The 17,258-nt window shown below is 38.5% G+C and overlaps 2 protein-coding genes, 1 non-coding gene and 1 pseudogene across 3 annotated transcripts; 2 read left to right on the top strand and 2 right to left on the bottom strand.

Moving 5' to 3' along the window:
- The first annotated feature begins 217 nt into the window (after positions 1-217).
- Positions 218-298, top strand: TRNAL-AAG. The gene has a single exon. It is a non-coding gene; the product is annotated as a tRNA-Leu (tRNA).
- A 541-nt stretch (positions 299-839) lies between these two features.
- On the bottom strand, positions 840-4,857 carry LOC115739014 (alpha-ketoglutarate-dependent dioxygenase alkB). Its single transcript, XM_030671865.2, has 7 exons — positions 4,630-4,857; positions 4,354-4,505; positions 3,693-4,009; positions 3,408-3,546; positions 2,172-2,238; positions 1,946-2,067; positions 840-1,071 (listed from the first exon to the last, which is right to left on the bottom strand). The coding sequence occupies exons 1-7, from the start codon at positions 4,737-4,739 to the stop codon at positions 932-934; spliced, it is 1,047 nt and encodes a 348-aa protein (XP_030527725.1). The 5' UTR covers positions 4,740-4,857; the 3' UTR covers positions 840-931.
- Positions 4,858-7,263: 2,406 nt separating this feature from the next.
- On the bottom strand, positions 7,264-10,636 carry LOC125314922 (annotated as a pseudogene).
- On the top strand, positions 10,507-14,669 carry LOC115738892 (ranBP2-type zinc finger protein At1g67325). Its single transcript, XM_030671682.2, has 10 exons — positions 10,507-10,643; positions 10,817-10,862; positions 11,360-11,475; positions 12,423-12,693; positions 13,047-13,117; positions 13,244-13,295; positions 13,392-13,501; positions 13,672-13,696; positions 13,773-13,924; positions 14,135-14,669. Exons 1-10 carry the CDS (start codon positions 10,635-10,637, stop codon positions 14,135-14,137), a joined length of 855 nt encoding a protein of 284 aa, XP_030527542.1. The 5' UTR covers positions 10,507-10,634; the 3' UTR covers positions 14,138-14,669.
- The last annotated feature ends 2,589 nt before the right edge of the window (positions 14,670-17,258 follow it).

Genomic DNA, 17,258 nt, shown 5'->3' with positions numbered 1-17,258 from the left:
TGTGTGGGCCGTTTTGAACAATCGGATTAAAGATTCTGACAAGCTAGACAACGGAAGGAGTCCACAGAAGCAACACGTCCAGCCCAACTCTCTCTGGAAGCTCCAGCCCTTTCCATAACCTGGATGCAATTCACCCAGAAATCCTATGATGAGTCGTTCATGAGTTAGATTTCTGGTTAAGTGAAAATTAAAGACTCTATGCAAGTTACGTCGTCAAGTGGAGATGGCCGAGTTGGTCTAAGGCGCCAGATTAAGGTTCTGGTCCGAAAGGGCGTGGGTTCAAATCCCACTCTCCACACCATCTCTCCTCCTCTTTTCTTCTTTTGCGATTCCAATGGTGTCGTTCATCTGTCGAACAATGATAAACGTTTTTGGCTACTTCAGTACGAGGTTCCATTCTTTTCGCTAATTCCCCACAGAACGATCACCGGTAAACAAACTGAAACTTGCCAGAGATTAAGCATGGTTGATAACCTGAGGCAATTTTTCATTCTCCGCCCACCATCTGTAATAATGATGAAAGAGTTGTTAAGTGAAGCATAGCCTCGCCAGACTATATGATGAGGCCACGCAGCAAAAATTGACTTTGTTTGAGGAAACGCAACGCATTGTTACAGAACAGAACGTCACATAAACCAAAACAGCCGAACTTGAAATCCTCATGAGCTGACCCACAGAACTTGTAGTATATCGACAACACAAGTACATGTCTTAACCAACGGGTCGGGTCGAATCAGAAGCTGTCCTCTCCTCAATTTTTTTTTCTCGGTTGCACTTCAGTACAGCTCTGCGAGTTGCACACCCCATTGGTTGACAGATAACACTTGCCATCAATCTTTAGTCGACTATCCTTGCTCAAAACACTACACAAGCTATCAAAGAATATACAACTGCATTCAAAATGGACTTTAAATGGGTATTGTTGTACGCTCTAAAAGACTTGTCTGATGTTGATGTTGATCCTTGAACTTCTGAGGTAATCCAACAGAAAACAATCATCTTGATGCGAAAAATGCAACTCAAGCGGAGAGATCTCAGCAGTATCTTTGTCTGTAAAGATCCTGGGAACACCTGTGCAGAGAGTTAAAGGAGATGGCCCGAATACCGTCGTCAGATAACCGACAAATGCGTATCCATTACATAGACGATAAAGATGGCATGACTGACTAAGTCGAACAAGAAAAGGCAAAGTCAGGTCAAATGTTCCAGGCAAGGCACGCCATGAAATTTTGTTTTTCAGTAGCCAAAGCAAGTAGAAGAAGAAACAAAATATCGATTCAGCACAAAAAACGAATAGTAGATTTAGAACCAAGGAAAACATGAAGTCGCACTTTCACCTCTCTGTTTCTGAAAATTTTATTGGAATCGCGGAGTGGCAACATTACTTTCTAAGAATGTCTCTCGCTATTATTTAGACATGCAAAGGCTCTGACCAAGCAAGGAGAACAATCATCATTCAGCCAGACTCATGGTTCAGCTCCCCAGATAAAGACGTACATTATAGAGTAGTAATTAGTGTAGTCAGGAGAGAGGCGTAAGAAACTTCCACAACCAACATGATGGAGACAGCAGTCTTACATCTGAATATAATACACTGAAGGGCAATAACCAGTGTAGATTAAGGGCGTTCGTTTTGCGGTTTATAAGTGATTTGCAGTTCATCTTTGTGAAATATCTCTTACAAAAATGAATTAACAAAAAATATTTTCATAATCGCTGAAAATACGTAGGCATAGATTCTGGTTGAATGGTTTTAATGATGTTTTCTATTGATTAATTTTTCTAAAAATATAAAAAATCGTTTTTGGAAAAAGGTTTTTAAGCCATTCATTTTCCGGGAAACACATGCACCAACAATCAGATTCAAGCGTTTCAAAATCTTAATCGGGCTTAACTTTATGGTAACAAATGAAAGCAAGGAATAAAGCTGCAAAGGAACTTGTACCATGAAAGCATTCCCTTGCCTCTCCGGCCATAAGTACAACATCACCACTTCGAAGAAACATTGCTATAGGATCATCCTGTCTAGTCTTCCCTCCCAAAAGAAAGATAGCTTTGCATCCCAAACTGTCAGAGAAGTACATATATTGTTAGATTCTCGAAAACAATTACTCCATCATCTTTCTTCTTCAAGCAAACTAGAGAGAAAGGTGGGGAAAACTATGATGTACCTCATGCTAACTATAGGTTTGCTCCAGTCCGCTTCCATGTCATCAAGATGACCACCCAAAGTATCACCTGAGAAGAAATAAGATGTGTAAACACCAGAGTAGTTTCAACTTCTGATCATATACTAGAAAAGAATTAAATCTTTGATCCAATCAAAAAGAGAACAACAAGTGAATGCAAAATTCAGACAATAATATTACGTACAGGAGGTAAGAGCCATCATGGCTGCTATAAACTGTTAGGATGCAGGTTATGGCCAAAGACAAGCGTTAGAAGTTCGCTTTACATACGGACTGGCTGACACTGATCCACATAGTGGCCGAGTGCAGGATACAGCAGTTCAAATTATCAATAGAGGGGTTGCAGCTAGCGACTCGTACCTATTAGGGGTGAGCAAGAGACTAGTGGAATTATCATGACTGGGAAGATTATTGTTCTAATAGATATTAGCCCAGTACTCATGAAATAGGTTGTAGTGTCTAAGCCATGAGGTTACTCATCCTAAGGCTAGTTCGTATACTATAGATGTATCATTATAGTTTGCAGAAATGGTCAACTAATAGAATTTCCCTTGTTTATTGTAAAATTCTAACACTCTACAGTGTGCATTTTCGACCTACTATCACTCTCCTATCTTACTTCCCTCATTCTCTCTTCTTTAAGCATGACCCTACGGTTTACATCATATAAGCGTTATGTAGTTCTGCATTGAGGTGTGATTGATTGGCGTCAACATAATTCCCACTTGACTCGACTTGACTAGGCCATTACACACTCAACTCAGACAAGATCAAATCTCATTTTTCTCAAAGCAACAGCTTGATTGGAGGTAGTGCTTTATAAGCCCCAGCTCAACTGGACTAAACTCTATAATTAGAAAGCAATCTCTTTTTTAAAGCTTGAGCTCAAACTTGAGTTTTGAAGTTACAGTACAACTTCATATGCTTCTCACGTCCATTGTAAATAACAATGTACACATGCAGGATTCAACAATTCTATTAGGCCTAAGTGCAAGGTCAAGTATTGTCAAGCTTGAGCTGGATGCGTCTAAACATTAGAGCTATTCCTATTCAAACTCGAAAAAAAATTATGCAGAGGTCAAACAGTCTATGAATCAAACTCAAGTAGTTTGACTCACTTGCGCTCCTATTCGAGCATCCACTCTCTACGTTCATAGTTCATGTCAAACACTGTTGACTTCCAATATTACCAACACAATACCAGTCAGAGAAAAGTACCTGATGCAAAGTAATTCACTATTGCAGCTTCAGGTCTAAATTCTTCTCCCTTAGGCATTGCTGGAGTAGCCAGTCGTTTAGCCAGTTGACAGAGTGCATCAGGGATCTTATTGTGTGGAAGAGACACATCATAGTTCCGCTGCATCATATGGAAAAAAGCTAGTTACGTATCAAAATTATAATGCTGGGCGCATTAATTCCTAGAATGCCAAAGAGATGGCAACAGAAAAAGGTTATGCAGCAACAAGCATGTAAATCTTTAGCCACTCATTTCCCTTTATTCACCTGAGACCAGTCAAACTGAAGGCCAAGGGTACTCCATCGTAGCTTCCGTAAAAGAGCAGAGGCTGGATATGATCTGCAAACATTTCCTCTTAATGGAATTTCAGCTTCATCAACGAATTTCCAAGTGGGACAATCTCCATTACTCTCGTCTTTGACCAAACCCTTCCTCTCTTTTGCAGCGGCAAAGAGATCCTGTAGAGGGCCATATATCGCATTATGATTCGTTCTGTTAGGAGGTTGCGGGAAGCTGAGTAAACTCTCCCTCATCCATTGGCACTGTTCTTCTAGACTTAACGCCCCAGGAATGAAATAAAATCCTACATTATCACAGCTAAGTCAAAAACCAATGGAGAAGGAGAGAAGCATATTGATATCTATACGGCACTTTGAAGGATCTCGACCCAGCGCAGACCGGATTTCAGTCCCAACAGCGATCAGCAACTGAAGTGTGCGTTTCCTAATTGGTAAATGGTAATATTTACTCAAACAAAGTGGGTTCTTCTAGTACAACATTTACTTTTTCCAATCGCCTCTCGTAAGATTACAAGCTAAACCTCCCATTCCCATAGGTCAAGCTGATGGAAATTTCCAATTCAGGAGGACAAACTTCGACCAGCTAAACAAGAATTGATAAATGGGAATCAGTTGACGTAGCAATTACCGGGCCGACCCTCTAAGCAGAACACGGGCCGAGGGGAACCGCACCGAACCACCACGACACCGGCCGGAAGCTCGCCGCCCCGCTCGTACGCCTCCGAAATAGCCTTGAAATCGATCACGTCCGATACATCCACGGGTTTGACCTGCTTCTTCCTAGCAAGAAATCACAAACACAAACGCACGAAACCGTGAGACACTCCAAAAATCAGATTTTTATCCTCCGCGAGAATGTTAGAGAGAGAGAGGGAGAGAGGGAGAGAGAGAGAGAGGCGATTACTTTCTCGATGACTTGAGAGAACCGTCGTCGTAGTAGAGCTTGTACTTCTTCTCAGCTTGCCTGAAAGCCGTTCGCTCCGAATCACCGGGAGGCTTCTCTGTCCCGTACATTCTCCGAGCTGGAAGTTTCGATTCCGTGCGCGAGTTCGATGAGGGAGAGATCGATCTCCTACCCCGACTCCATTGTCGTCGTCAGGGTTTCTCGCAGCTCTTTACTTGACCTGACTGGTTATTTTGGATGATTTTCACAATTTTCTCGCACGGCATGGGTAGTAGCGCCGAATGGTCGGGTGGGATTGAGTTTGGATTGGGTCTAATATAATCCGACTTATATTGATCTCTTTAATTCATTTTGATCTATATTCAATAACTCGTATTTGATTCAATTTATAATCGATCCATACGCAATTCTACTTATTAGTCGAACTTGCAAGACCTTGGCCCAAAACTCATAGGAAGGACTAGCCTTCTCAATCCCCATTTGCTTTGGATACGTCGCCTTATCACTCACCAAGTCTTTCCCGGCGGTTTTACCCAACTCTTGGGTCGATTTGGTCACATCCAGTATGGCTGCATTTGGAAAGATTTTTAGGGAAAGCCTTTAGGAAAATACAAATGCCATTAGTCTAAAGGGGTTTGGTGAAATGTAAAAACTGTTTGGTAAACTATAATTGAAAAGTGTCTTGAGAAAGACTTTTGATAAAATGTTGTTTGATAAATATATATTTGGAAAGTCATTTAATGTGACGTATTTATATATTTTTTTTAATTTGTTTAAAATTGGAAAAAGAAAACAATGACGGCCACGTATATATGTTTGCATTGAGAATAATATGATAGAGGCATACCAACAAATTTATAAATAAAAAAAATCATATCAAAGTGAACTTCTTTCACAATTAAAAAGAGAGTACTTTCATTATAGTAAACATAGTCACATATGCACTAATACAAGATTTACGTTATTATTGAAAATTATAAGCATTCTTAAAAATTTACTAAACACGTGGCTATTCGATCACGCAGAAGTTCCCCATCAGAAGATAAATTATCATTTGATGCACTAGTCCCCTTATTTACGTCATTAAGGTTAACCGAATATCCATAATCAAGATCCAAATCGGCTCTTGCAAAATGCGTATTATTAACGGCATTTCTCCATATATAATTATGCAACGTCATTGCTACTATCACAATTTTCACTCTTTTTCAAATAGGTAACTTGGCATTTGCTTTAGAATCTTCCACTTCTTTTTTAACACACCGAAGGCTCGCTCAATATTTGGTCACGGCGAGGAATGAGCACGGTTGAATACCTCCCGATAATATGTAGGTGTGGGACCTTGCCAAAATTCTGCCGAATGACATCTAACTTCTTTGTATGGTCCCAAATAACTCGTTCGATTTGGATATCCAGCATCTACTAAATAATATTTACATACACAGATATAATGTAAATTCAATCAATATAGACATATGTATACATATTACTCTATAAAAATCATTAATGCACAAGTCTGGAGGAGGATGAGGAAATTGTACATCATGTCTCCCAATGGCTTCATAGAAGATACGAGTATCACGAGCTTGTCCTTCCCAACCAGCCCAAATATAAATAAATTTCATGTTAAAAGTACACACTGCCAACCAGCCCAAACAAAAATAAATTTCATGTTAAAAGTACACACTGCCAATTCATTTTGAGTCGGTATTCATTTTCGACCCATAAAACGAATCCGATCATGCATACGTACCACTGCTAGAATATGTGTGCCATCAATAGCCCCAATACAATCCTAACACGAAAATGAAAATATTATTGTATAATCGAAATGTATGCTTAGTTCTACATTTATATTGTATAAGTGAAGCATACCTTAAAATAAGGATAGAATCGTCGATTATTCCCGATCTTCTATGGAACTTCCCTAAATTGCCAATAAGATGGTTGGATCAAATCTTTTCTCATTGCACATAATTTATCTAATACTAAGCTAAAATACTTACTTATGGTTTCCTTAGAGCATGAAAAGCGTTTTTGTACTAACCTATTACCCACACCATTTCCTAAAACGAGAAGAAATATTCAAAGCATTTCTGTTACATTGAAATTCCAAGATCCTTGAAGACCATAGCCCGTTACTAAATCATGCATTAAACTATTTAACACAATATTATCCACTCTAAACATTTGATAACACCTTATCGAATTAGCATATTCGCTCATCAACTCTTCTAACCATTTATTTCCTATACATGAAGATGCCATACAGAGTTCTTTGTAACTATACATTGCATGATAAGCCATCGCAACCTGAGCAACTCCTACGATTTGCCAATATTCTTCTTACTCTTTGTCATGATTTTATCCTTCAAGAGAATTATCCATAATAACTGTTCAAAGTTACAAAATATAGAGTTATAGTCAGAAAATAGATAGATAGTCTAAATCATCCATAAATAGAAATCATCCATTATATATATATATATATATATATATATATATATATATATGTAAAATCCACTCAATCAAAAGAATATCAAGCGAAAACAGGTCTCACATTAGAACATAAATTGAAATATAGTTTATACATAGTGCAAATAGAGTGCAAATCATACCAACTGGAAATAAGCCTCACATTACAATAAAATAGCTTATGAAAGAGCTCAAACAAGTAGCTAACATCCTAGTGATGACTCTGTGCTCTTCCAACTTGAGCCACTCGACTTTTTCTTCATCTCCATACAAGTTCATGAAGATTTGTCGGTTGTCTTTCTTTTCAACAAAGTGTGAGAGTGCAAAAAAGTACAACTTTCGATTTTGCTTAATCTCGGACATGGCATTCAATGTTTGCATAATTTTATTGTAAGGATCAAACTCCCTTGCAAGAGACAATACATTGCTCCTACTCTCAACAGCTGAGCAAAGTCTGTCAATTTGTGATGCTAACTTAGCGGGTCCAATCAACTTTTTTCCTTTCTTTCCTCCAGCTTGCCTGTGCGCTGCTCTTTTATTGCTCTTACTTGGACTTGGTTGAGCGATATCTTCACCTAAATTATCCTCTAAATTATCATTAGTAGATCCAGCACCATCACCAATATCAGCTTATGGGGCCTCAATCTCCTCATTATTGATTAAACCTTGTAAATGATTCTATGTGACACTTCTAGTGGCAATCGTTTCCCCGAACATTTTATCCAATAACACTTCAAGATCTGGATGTATGCCTTTTGTTCGAAAAGTCTTAAACTTATGATCCTCCTGTTATAATAGAACATTTTTGTAAATTGTATCATAAAAGATGAACTTAGAAAAAAGTAAAAAAAAGAGATAAACACTTTAATTTTCCGCTCCCACCATTCATCATTTGCATCTATGGTCTTCTTCCTTGCATCCTATCCTAATCATGTTTCACCGAGAAGCAATTTCCTTGATCTTTTGTATTCTTCCTTAAGATTATCTTCATTTTATTTTTGTCATACTTTTTGCCCTTTAGCTCCTCAAACTTGTTAATTATGACTGTCCATCCATCTATTTTGTTGCTTGCAGGACAATTACCTATTTCAATTTGTTCAATGTACAACTTACAAAAAGTTTCTACATTTTCTAGGCCGCAATATGCCTTTTTCTTTTGATGAACTCGTCATCTTCCCGTAAAATGATGACAAACAATTGAGAGATGCAAAAAAATTCGATAGATTCTTTTACCAAGGGTCACTTTGTCATGAAGAAATACATGGCTAAAGGCAGGGGATGCAAGAAAAAAAAATCCACAGAGGCTTCTTCTTCGCTTTCTTTTCCATTATCAACTTGAACCGATCGTAAACGAACCACTAACTCTAAATTGAAATATGAAACTCAAAGAAAAAAAATTGCTACTTTCTATCGTCAGCACGAAAAGAAAAGAGCAGACACCTAAAAAAAAGCAACTCAACGTCCACACCTAAAACGCTAATACTTATCGAGAGATTATATCCGTGAAAAAATTGCTAAAAAATGGATTACATATGCCATGAAAATTTCTCAGCATGCCTAAGTATTGACCACCAGACAAAAAATGAGGATTATGGCAAACAGATCCTTCAGCAAATTAACAGACTCTTTGATTGTTCCAATGCAAAACAAAAAGGAGGGAGGGAGCACCTTCTATTCAAGCAAGGAACAATTTGCCAGAGTAGAATTTCTTGGGTATCGTGCTTTTTACCTTATTTAGCATGAAAACTAGTTACTGTCATGAATCTAGGTTTAACAAAAGTGATAATATTCTTCAGCGCAGCACGTAGTCCTATGTGCATGCACTTGTGTGCACGAGGGATGGAATTCATCTTAAATCACTCAACATGGACAGAAAGGGCTTACTGTCAAACATTAGTAATTGGTCCAATAAACAGAGCCCCGACACCATAAAAACACCGAGTGTCCCGGACATAAAATTCAGCCAGCCCATTATAAATAATAACCAAGTTTAGCCTTTGAGGCCCTAAGCCCATTTGCAATTTGTAGGAGTTGCCGTCATAGGTCGAAAATGGGTCTAATATGGGTTGAAAATGGGATTAAGGGTGTGACCCATTTTTTACCCTTCTGATTCGATTTAGAATTTTTTGACTCATTTTTATTCAGTTCTTTAAAAATTTAGAACCCATATACAACCCATTTCTATAAAAATATGTGTTAAAAATGTTTCATTGACCCATATTGACGGCTTTACATATGGGGCAACTTTTTTTTTTACAAAAAAACGCCAATTTTTCTTTTCTGTTAAATAATAATTAAATTATGGGCATGAGCAAGTCCTTGAACTTATTTCGTTTGAACTCTAAGACGTAATAAACTTCGAAGGTATTCCAGAGAAAACGGGAAGAAAAATATTTTCTCAACTTGAGAGTGATGGAGGAAAGATATACTCCATGTCATTTTCAAATGGTTAGTGTCGGGTAGGCTCGTATAATAGCGAATCATGCCTAAAGTGAGTCATCGAAGCTTCGGCTCTTGTATTGTCGGCCCGTGCTTCGCATAGTTCTTGTTAATTAGCTTGCTGGCTACGTACCTCGATTATGTTTTTTTTTTTGGATCAAAGCGTACCCCGTTTATGTTGGATGCTTTTGCTATTTGCACAATGGAGTCGATGCAATTAAACTTTTAGTTTGCATGATTTGCGCGATAAAATGTCCATTTTTTCATTAGCTCACTTTTCTTTTGCGGTCCAATCATTAGCTCACTTAGTTATGTTGACATAAACTGCCGAAGTTTAGTATCACTTAAATTATCAAAAATATCATAGATTTTGATATTAAGAATGCGAGAATAATATCCACAAATTTAATGAAATTATTTAGTTTCTAAAATAAAACTTATTTATTTTGACACAAAAAGTCCTTTTAATTCGGTCATTGTGCGTCAACACGAATTATATCATCTTAGATATAAACATGTGCCTTACTTGTATAAATATATTCATTTAGTACTCATTATGTCCTAGCAATTAATTTTAATATCTGTTTCGACAGTCGTCATACATTTCGTTCAGTTATATTTTTCTCTTTCTCTATAAATATAAGTGAAAATCCATCTAAATCCTTAAACTTTACGTTTTAATATCCTCGTTTATTATGAATTTTTAAAGCCATACAAGATATTCATTGGACAAGTCAGACCCCACGGACACGTCAACGAAAATAAGAATGGGAGGAAATATTTCTCGAAAATCGGTGTGGGGGAAGCACAAAAATACCTATTTTCAAAAATATTTCTTGTTTTGTTTTGTGGTTCGTTTAATTTGGGCCTCGTTTACAAAATTGAAAAGCCCAATAAGAAACCCAACCGGGCCCACTTGACCGGGGCTGGACTGCTCATGAAGAAAAGCCCAAACGTAACTCCTACAATTAATCGCGGCATTGAGGCCGAGGGGTCGTCGCCCTCGCTCACTTTCGCTCGATCTCTCGCGTTGAATCGAATCTCGACTCACTCGAGACCCTCGTCGTCGGTCCGCCTCGCCTCCGGTCGCCATGTCTCAGGTACTCTCTTCTGACTCCGATGCATCTTAGATTCCATCGAATCTCTCCTTCACGGAGCCTTCGTATCCGTTTGCGATCGCCGGAATCCGTGATTCCTATCTCGGATGGATATGCGCATGCAATCAGCGTCGAAGCGCGGTCATGTGATGTGTTGTGTTGTGTTGTTCTTTCAGGTGGACAACAGGAACTCTTCTGCTGCCAAGCGTGCTAGAACCGATGGTAAACCATCTCATCGTTTCTCATCGTTCCCCCTCTGCTGCGACAATTTATTTTTCCTTTTGCTTTTGGTATAGGACAATTTGTGCCAGTTCCGCACAAAGAAGAAAGATAATTGATCCAGAAAAAAGAAAATCTCTTTAATGAATTTGATGGAGTAACCTATGTCGTTTGCATGACTACAGTTCTGATTTTGACCTACTAGACATGCTTTCAACAAAACCGGAAATTGGGACAAGAATTGACAACGACGACATTATCGAGATCAAAACAGAACCAAGAAGTTACTTTCCTGGTTTGTTTAAGCCAGTCTAAAGGGAAATTCTGATGTATTTAGGAATTCAGAACATGTTTTTTCTGTGTTAATGCCATGGGTTTCGGCTTAACTTATGGGGTAATTATTATTGTTGGTCCCCAGAGAATAGATAGGACATGCTTCCGCTTCCTTCACTGTTCCTGTTAGATCTCTGTGCCAGTGTTTGATTAGGTGAAAATTGCAGGTAGTCGGAGGGAAGATGACTGGACTTGCCCTAGCTGTGGGAATGTAAACTTTTCATTCCGGACAACTTGCAACATGCGGAATTGCACTCAACCAAGGCCAGCTGATCATAACTCGGTAATATATGGCTGTGTGTGATGTAAATTTTCTTGATAGCTTCATGCTCAGCTGATAGTTATGGCCACACTCATGAATACAAACCTAAAGTATTATCATACTTGTTCCTTTCTTCCCCTCCAAGATTTTCTATTAGACACTTGATATTCCATTGTTGCGATTCAATGCTAAATAGGTTGTTTGTTTTGCGTTTGTCAAATGCACTTTTTTCGAAGATATGTCCCTACTAATTTTTGCTTGTTTAACGGACGGAATTAGTTATGCAAATTCATACACTAGCTTCATGCATTTTCGTGTGCATTATTAAATAGGAGATGGGGCTAGCATGTCGCGTGTCTCTATTTCACTATTAACTGCTCTCGTCTTTGTTGCAGATAAATATCTTGCTTTCCACTAAGATCCCCACAATAATAACCTTTTGTGCTCAAGTTCAATAAGCTTACGTTTCCTAGGCTGGATCCACACATCATTATCCAAGTGACTTGTTTGGTCAATGGTTGCTTTTCCTCCTAGATTTGTAGTCCAGGTTTCACCATTTTTATTCCTAAGACTGTTGATCTCCTTGTGAGTGTTTGGGGCAAAAATGTTGTGACATCATATTTTAGCTGCCTTTTCTAATCAGAAGGCAGTTCAAAGAGACTGGGAGTATCTGGATTATGTGGTTTTAAGGTGGCATGGGATACCATAGCATGCATAAGAAGTCTTCGCTCAGAACTTTAGTTGCTAACCAAAAGATATAATTAACATCGAAGCTTGTATGCTATGCAAACTAAATTTTCAAGGTGAAAAGCTAATTAACAGTCAATGCGTGTGATTGGTGATCCGTTTTCTATTCTCAAGATGACCGGTTTTGCTATTCAGCTTAGTTTATGTCTGCTCTGCCGCCTTTTGGCAATATAGTAATCCCAATGTGAAGTTGCTAAGCTTTCTTTTTTCGTTTTCCTCAGAAGTCTGCAATGAAGCCAGTGCAACTCCCTCAGAGTTATTCATCGCCATCCCCATATATGGGTGCTGGGGGCCCTTCTTCTATATATATGGGAATGCCGCCGTATGGTTCTCTCTTTAATGGTTCCTCAATACCACCGTATGATGTTCCATTTTCTGGGGGCTCAGCGTATCATTACAATTATGGTGGTCGCCTTTCTGCTGGTAATCCTTATAGACCGCTTCATCTATCTGGAGCGGCACCTTATTCAAGTGGATCGATGATTGGAAATGGTAATGATTATTTCGATTTTGCTACGACTCTGGTTATTGTAATGACTGCTGGGTGGCAATTAGGATTCTAAGTCTTGAATGGTTAAAAGATCCTTGGCTCTAAATCATATGTGGTCATTTTTCAATTTGTTTGGCCGAAGTATTTTGGTTTTCGCCTTTCACTTCGTATATCTGTTTTTGAAAGATTTTCCACTTTCCAAGCTAAATCACAGGTAGTGGAGTTACACATGAGAGCAAATGAAAAGAAGTAATTAACTCTGCTTGTGTATTGTCTTTAGGAAGTCTCTACTAGATCCGGTGTAATTGCTGATTGTTAATCTTGTCGGTAATGGCTGCTTTTTGTTCTTTCTCAGGTGGAATGTATGGGATGCCTCCTATGATGGACAGATATGGCTTGGGTCTTCCAATGGGCCCTGGTGGCATGGTATCTGCGAAATTTCTCTCTTTCTTCGGATGTTGCTGCTTTTGCCTTGTCACTCTACAACTACGTTTTATAGTGTTGATCTTTCAGATATTATGCATGTCATTTTTCTGATATTTATTCTCTCAGGGACCACGGCCTGGATTTTTCCCTGATGATAAACTTCAAAAGAGGGGGGCAGGTTTGTATTCCATGGCTGGTTACTGCTTTTAAAATCAACAAAATGAATACTGGTTCATCTCCCACTGACATTATGTTTCCTTTAAATACCTTGTAGATGCAACACGTGATAATGACTGGACGTGCCCGAACTGTGGAAATGTTAACTTCTCTTTTAGAGAAGTATGCAACATGAGGAAGTGCAACACTCCAAAGCCTGGATCACAGGTCTGTGTTGCTTTGGCAAACAATTTGGCAGCTTGAGGAGATTGAACTTTGTGGCTTTCTTTTATGTGGTTGTTGTATTCCTGAGTTACAATTTTGCTCTTGGTAATTTATTTTAGCTGAAGAGTATTAAATGGTTTAAATTAACGGACTCTTTTGCCCTTCAACTGCAGGTTTCAAAACCTGATAAAAACTATAGTAAGTTATCACTGCTGGCCATGTTGCTTGCCTGATATTTGTTTGTATTGGTACTCATACATAAAGTTGCTTACAGAACAAAAAATGCCTGAGGGTAGTTGGAAGTGTGAGCAATGTGGTAACATAAATTACCCATTCCGGACAAAGTGCAACAAACAGAATTGCGGCGCCGACAAACCATCTGAGGCTGAGAAATCTCCCCCTCCAGCAGAGGATGAAAATGATCAGGTCTGTTGTGTAATGTGCTCCTCGTACTCCCACTTCCTGAATTTGTTATTGTTTCTCTCAACCATCTGTACAATTATCAATAAACTCAGTGGAAGAATAATAAACAGCCATGTTAAATTAGTGAATGTTCATCAAGTTTTTATCTTCGATTTGTTTTATAGTATGACTTCTTTCGTGCATTCATTGATAAGCAATTGTCTACTGTTCCAGTGAGTACTAGGACATATTTGAGGGTTGAGAAGGTCCAGAGTTGTCGTCCAGCTTTGCTACAATGTGGGTGTCTGAAAGTCAGTCTTGTCGTCCTCATGTTGCAGCGGTTGTCAAGTCACTCTACCCTCTCATAATTCGTGTCAAGGTGGTTGTATCAAATGGTGGTTTATATGGTCTCTATGGATCCTTCAAATGCATTATCTGTCAGCGAGCTTGACTGGCAAGGATTATTCAGTTTGGTTTTTGTTTGATACTTTAGGCTCTTGAACTGCAAGTGAGTCATCTTTCCCAGCCAGTAAGTGTTATTTGCATCAACAAAGTTAAAAAAATGCACGGAAATCTCTGGGGCTAATGTTTCTGGTTTTCATGTGTTTTGAGTTGTCACCGGGTAGTGGCTGATCCAAGGAAAGAGAAAAAGGGGTTCACAGCAAAGGTGAAGTAGAATTGTTCCAAATGCTTTTGCCTCCATGGGCAGAGATTCTGAAGCCCTGATTTTGTCTGTTGACTCTAAGTTGACAGTTCTAATCTTTAGGCATTGTGAGTTGGTGTCGGGTATTGAGAGTTCTGTTTCATGCTGAATGGGTTAGACTCAATTTATATGGACATAGAGCGATGTTAGGGATATGAAGTATTTGCTATCCTTTACTAAATGACGCGCCAGCACATATGACATGCTTTAATTATGAATTGCCAAATATTTAAAGAGTGGGTTCCAGTGAACTTATCTCAGTCAACAATAATCAGTTGTCATAGCATTTAGTAAACAAATTCTAGTACACTTATTTAGTCCATATTGCATTTCTCATGAGCATATGCTCTTAGATGAGGTCTTTCCTGTGCCATCATGATGTATGTCCCTTTGACTTTAAATTTTGTAAAAGCTGCACGATGATATTTCTTAGGTAGTCATTGTGAAATATCAAACTTCCTCACTGCCAATGTCATGAAATAGCAAGTCATTTTTATTGAGCAATCTGTTGCCGCAAGTATTAGAATGCCCTGCCTCTGACTCCGTAGTAGCTGCTGCAAAAAATTAATGTCTCCATTCCAGGTCTTTGTCTTGCATGGTGCATTCTGCCTTTGTGGGTGGCCGGGGGATGTAACATTAGGAAAGGGGGTGTAAGCTGCTTCAAGCATTAGGAACAAAGGTTTAATTTATTAATGCACCCTTTCTTTGTAGAAAAACTTGTGACCAATCATTTGGTATAGCTTGTTGGCAACAGTTTCGGCTGTGAAAGAGGTTATTACGGTTTTTTAAATAGGCATTTGGCAAACACTTTATCATTGCAGCACTTCTAAAGTTATAGCGGCTTAGAGCAACTTTAAGGAAACTGTTGTCTAGCTTTCTCGTCCCTAACTTTGAGGGGTTGCAGATTAAATACATATATTACCAAACATGCAAGTTACGGCATTTTACAGCAGAACAAAGCTACAGTTCCTTGTTATGCTGGTTTAGTATCTCTAGCATTGTTCTTTCGAAAGCCGCATCAAGCATCGTGGTTACTTTGGTTTGTGATTAGTCTTGGTTGCATCTGTTCCCTGGACATATTAAACCATTAAACCCTAAGAAAGCTAGTGGGGGGTGGTGGGTGTTTTTGTCTATGAATGCGTAGCTCTAAGCTTTACCTTCATTTAGTCGGTTTGTTGCTCAGTTTCTCTTGTTTAAAGTAAAAGCGCGTGCTTTTTTCGGCCCTGCGACTCTCTGTTGCTGTGCTTGTGCTCTGGTCTCTTTGTTTTTTTTTTTGGCTTATGATACAGCAACGTTGGAAGGCTCGAAGCAGAGACCCGGATACAGATAGTACCGTCCTTCCCACCCGTAAAATTTAATTGGGGCGCTCCTTGTCAAATTTGACGTTACGTCTTTTCCTTCGTTTAAACTTCAACGTACAGCTTGTCCTTTCATTTGCCACTTCATGGTTTTTGCTTTGCCTTGGGGGCCTGCATGTCCTAGCCCTTTACGTTACTGGCTAGAAACATTCATGATTGACAGCTTTGATTTCAGCGTGTCGGTTCTTCTATTTTCTTTCAGCTTTGAGCTTGTGCTTTTTAGAAAAGCAATGAACAATCAAAAGTCAAAATGTAATAACTATGCGTAAGGGACATGTCAATAATTGTGAGATATGGAAAGTTCTAAGTGTTTTGGGCATTAGAAATTGTCGTCTGTCGAGACATGTAAATGAATAGAAAAGTAATACTCTTATCTAAACAAAACCCGAAAGTAGAAAAGGAGCCAGGTTGAGGTTGCTTGTAAGCTTTGTTCTTCGCGAATCGCAGTTTGATAATTGGGTCAAAGAAAGAACTTTAATTTAATTATGTCTTCTTATCGAAATGTTTGCTTTATCCAAAAGTTCACCACAGTTCTTATGTTGTTGCATGATATTGGACTTTTATGAATACCATTTCCATTCCTCTTCCTCAAATTGAAACAAATTTTAGAATTCTTAATTATCTAAATCCTTTAGTAGATATAGAGATGAAGGCTCTTGTTTTGTTTAAAATAGATGATTTGAGAAATATTTTTTCAATAATGATCGTTTATATCGCTTGAAATCATTAGTCAATGAGAAATGTTTTTTTTTATTGTCAATAATAGTTTATGTCCAAACATTTTAATAAATGGTAAATATTTTTCGTTCATTCATTTTTCTAAGTGGTTTAAGCGATCATTTTTAAGAAAATATTTTTCAAATTATCTGTTTTTCTTAAAATAATCGGAGCCAACAAAGTAGTTTCCGGCGAGGCATAGAAAGATTGAGGGATCGAGCCAGTGAGAAGGCTTCCTTCTCGCCTTATTTCTCTCATATTTCCCTCCATTTTTCCTGTGGATCTTGCTAGTGAGACATATTGAATCATGGAGTTGCACCCACAATTTCATTTTGATTGTTCCTGAAGCACCAAAGAGAGGTTTGCTTAAACAAAGTAGAACAGCACCCCCGACGCTAATGTAGACGAATGACCATTCCAAAAAAATGGATGGGTGTCCTTAACCCCCCCCAAAAAAAAAACATGGATGGATGTCTCCTCGAGATGGAAAGAAAGGAGGATTGTTGGACAGGAACTCGACTTGCCATGACTCGTGTACGTCGAGGCGCGTATATTAAGCCTCGATCAACAAAAATTTCGA

The sequence above is a fragment of the Rhodamnia argentea genome, chromosome 1 (assembly GCF_020921035.1).
Source record: "Rhodamnia argentea isolate NSW1041297 chromosome 1, ASM2092103v1, whole genome shotgun sequence".
Taxonomy (NCBI): Eukaryota; Viridiplantae; Streptophyta; class Magnoliopsida; order Myrtales; family Myrtaceae; genus Rhodamnia; species Rhodamnia argentea.
Note: the sequence above shows the minus strand (reverse complement) of the source record. Positions and strands in the feature narration are given on the sequence as shown.

Coding starts and splice junctions, on each gene's coding strand:
- LOC115739014 (XM_030671865.2), bottom strand. CDS start 4,739: ATGTACGGGACAGAGAAGCCTCCCGGTGATTCGGAGCGAACGGCTTTC. Junction 3,547..3,692: donor TTCAGTTTGACTGGTCTCAG/GTGAATAAAGGG, acceptor CATATGATGCAG/CGGAACTATGATGTGTCTCT. Junction 1,072..1,945: donor GGCAAGGGAATGCTTTCATG/GTACAAGTTCCT, acceptor CTCTCTGCACAG/GTGTTCCCAGGATCTTTACA.
- LOC115738892 (XM_030671682.2), top strand. Junction 10,863..11,359: donor CAAGCGTGCTAGAACCGATG/GTAAACCATCTC, acceptor TGAAAATTGCAG/GTAGTCGGAGGGAAGATGAC. Junction 13,118..13,243: donor CAATGGGCCCTGGTGGCATG/GTATCTGCGAAA, acceptor TTATTCTCTCAG/GGACCACGGCCTGGATTTTT.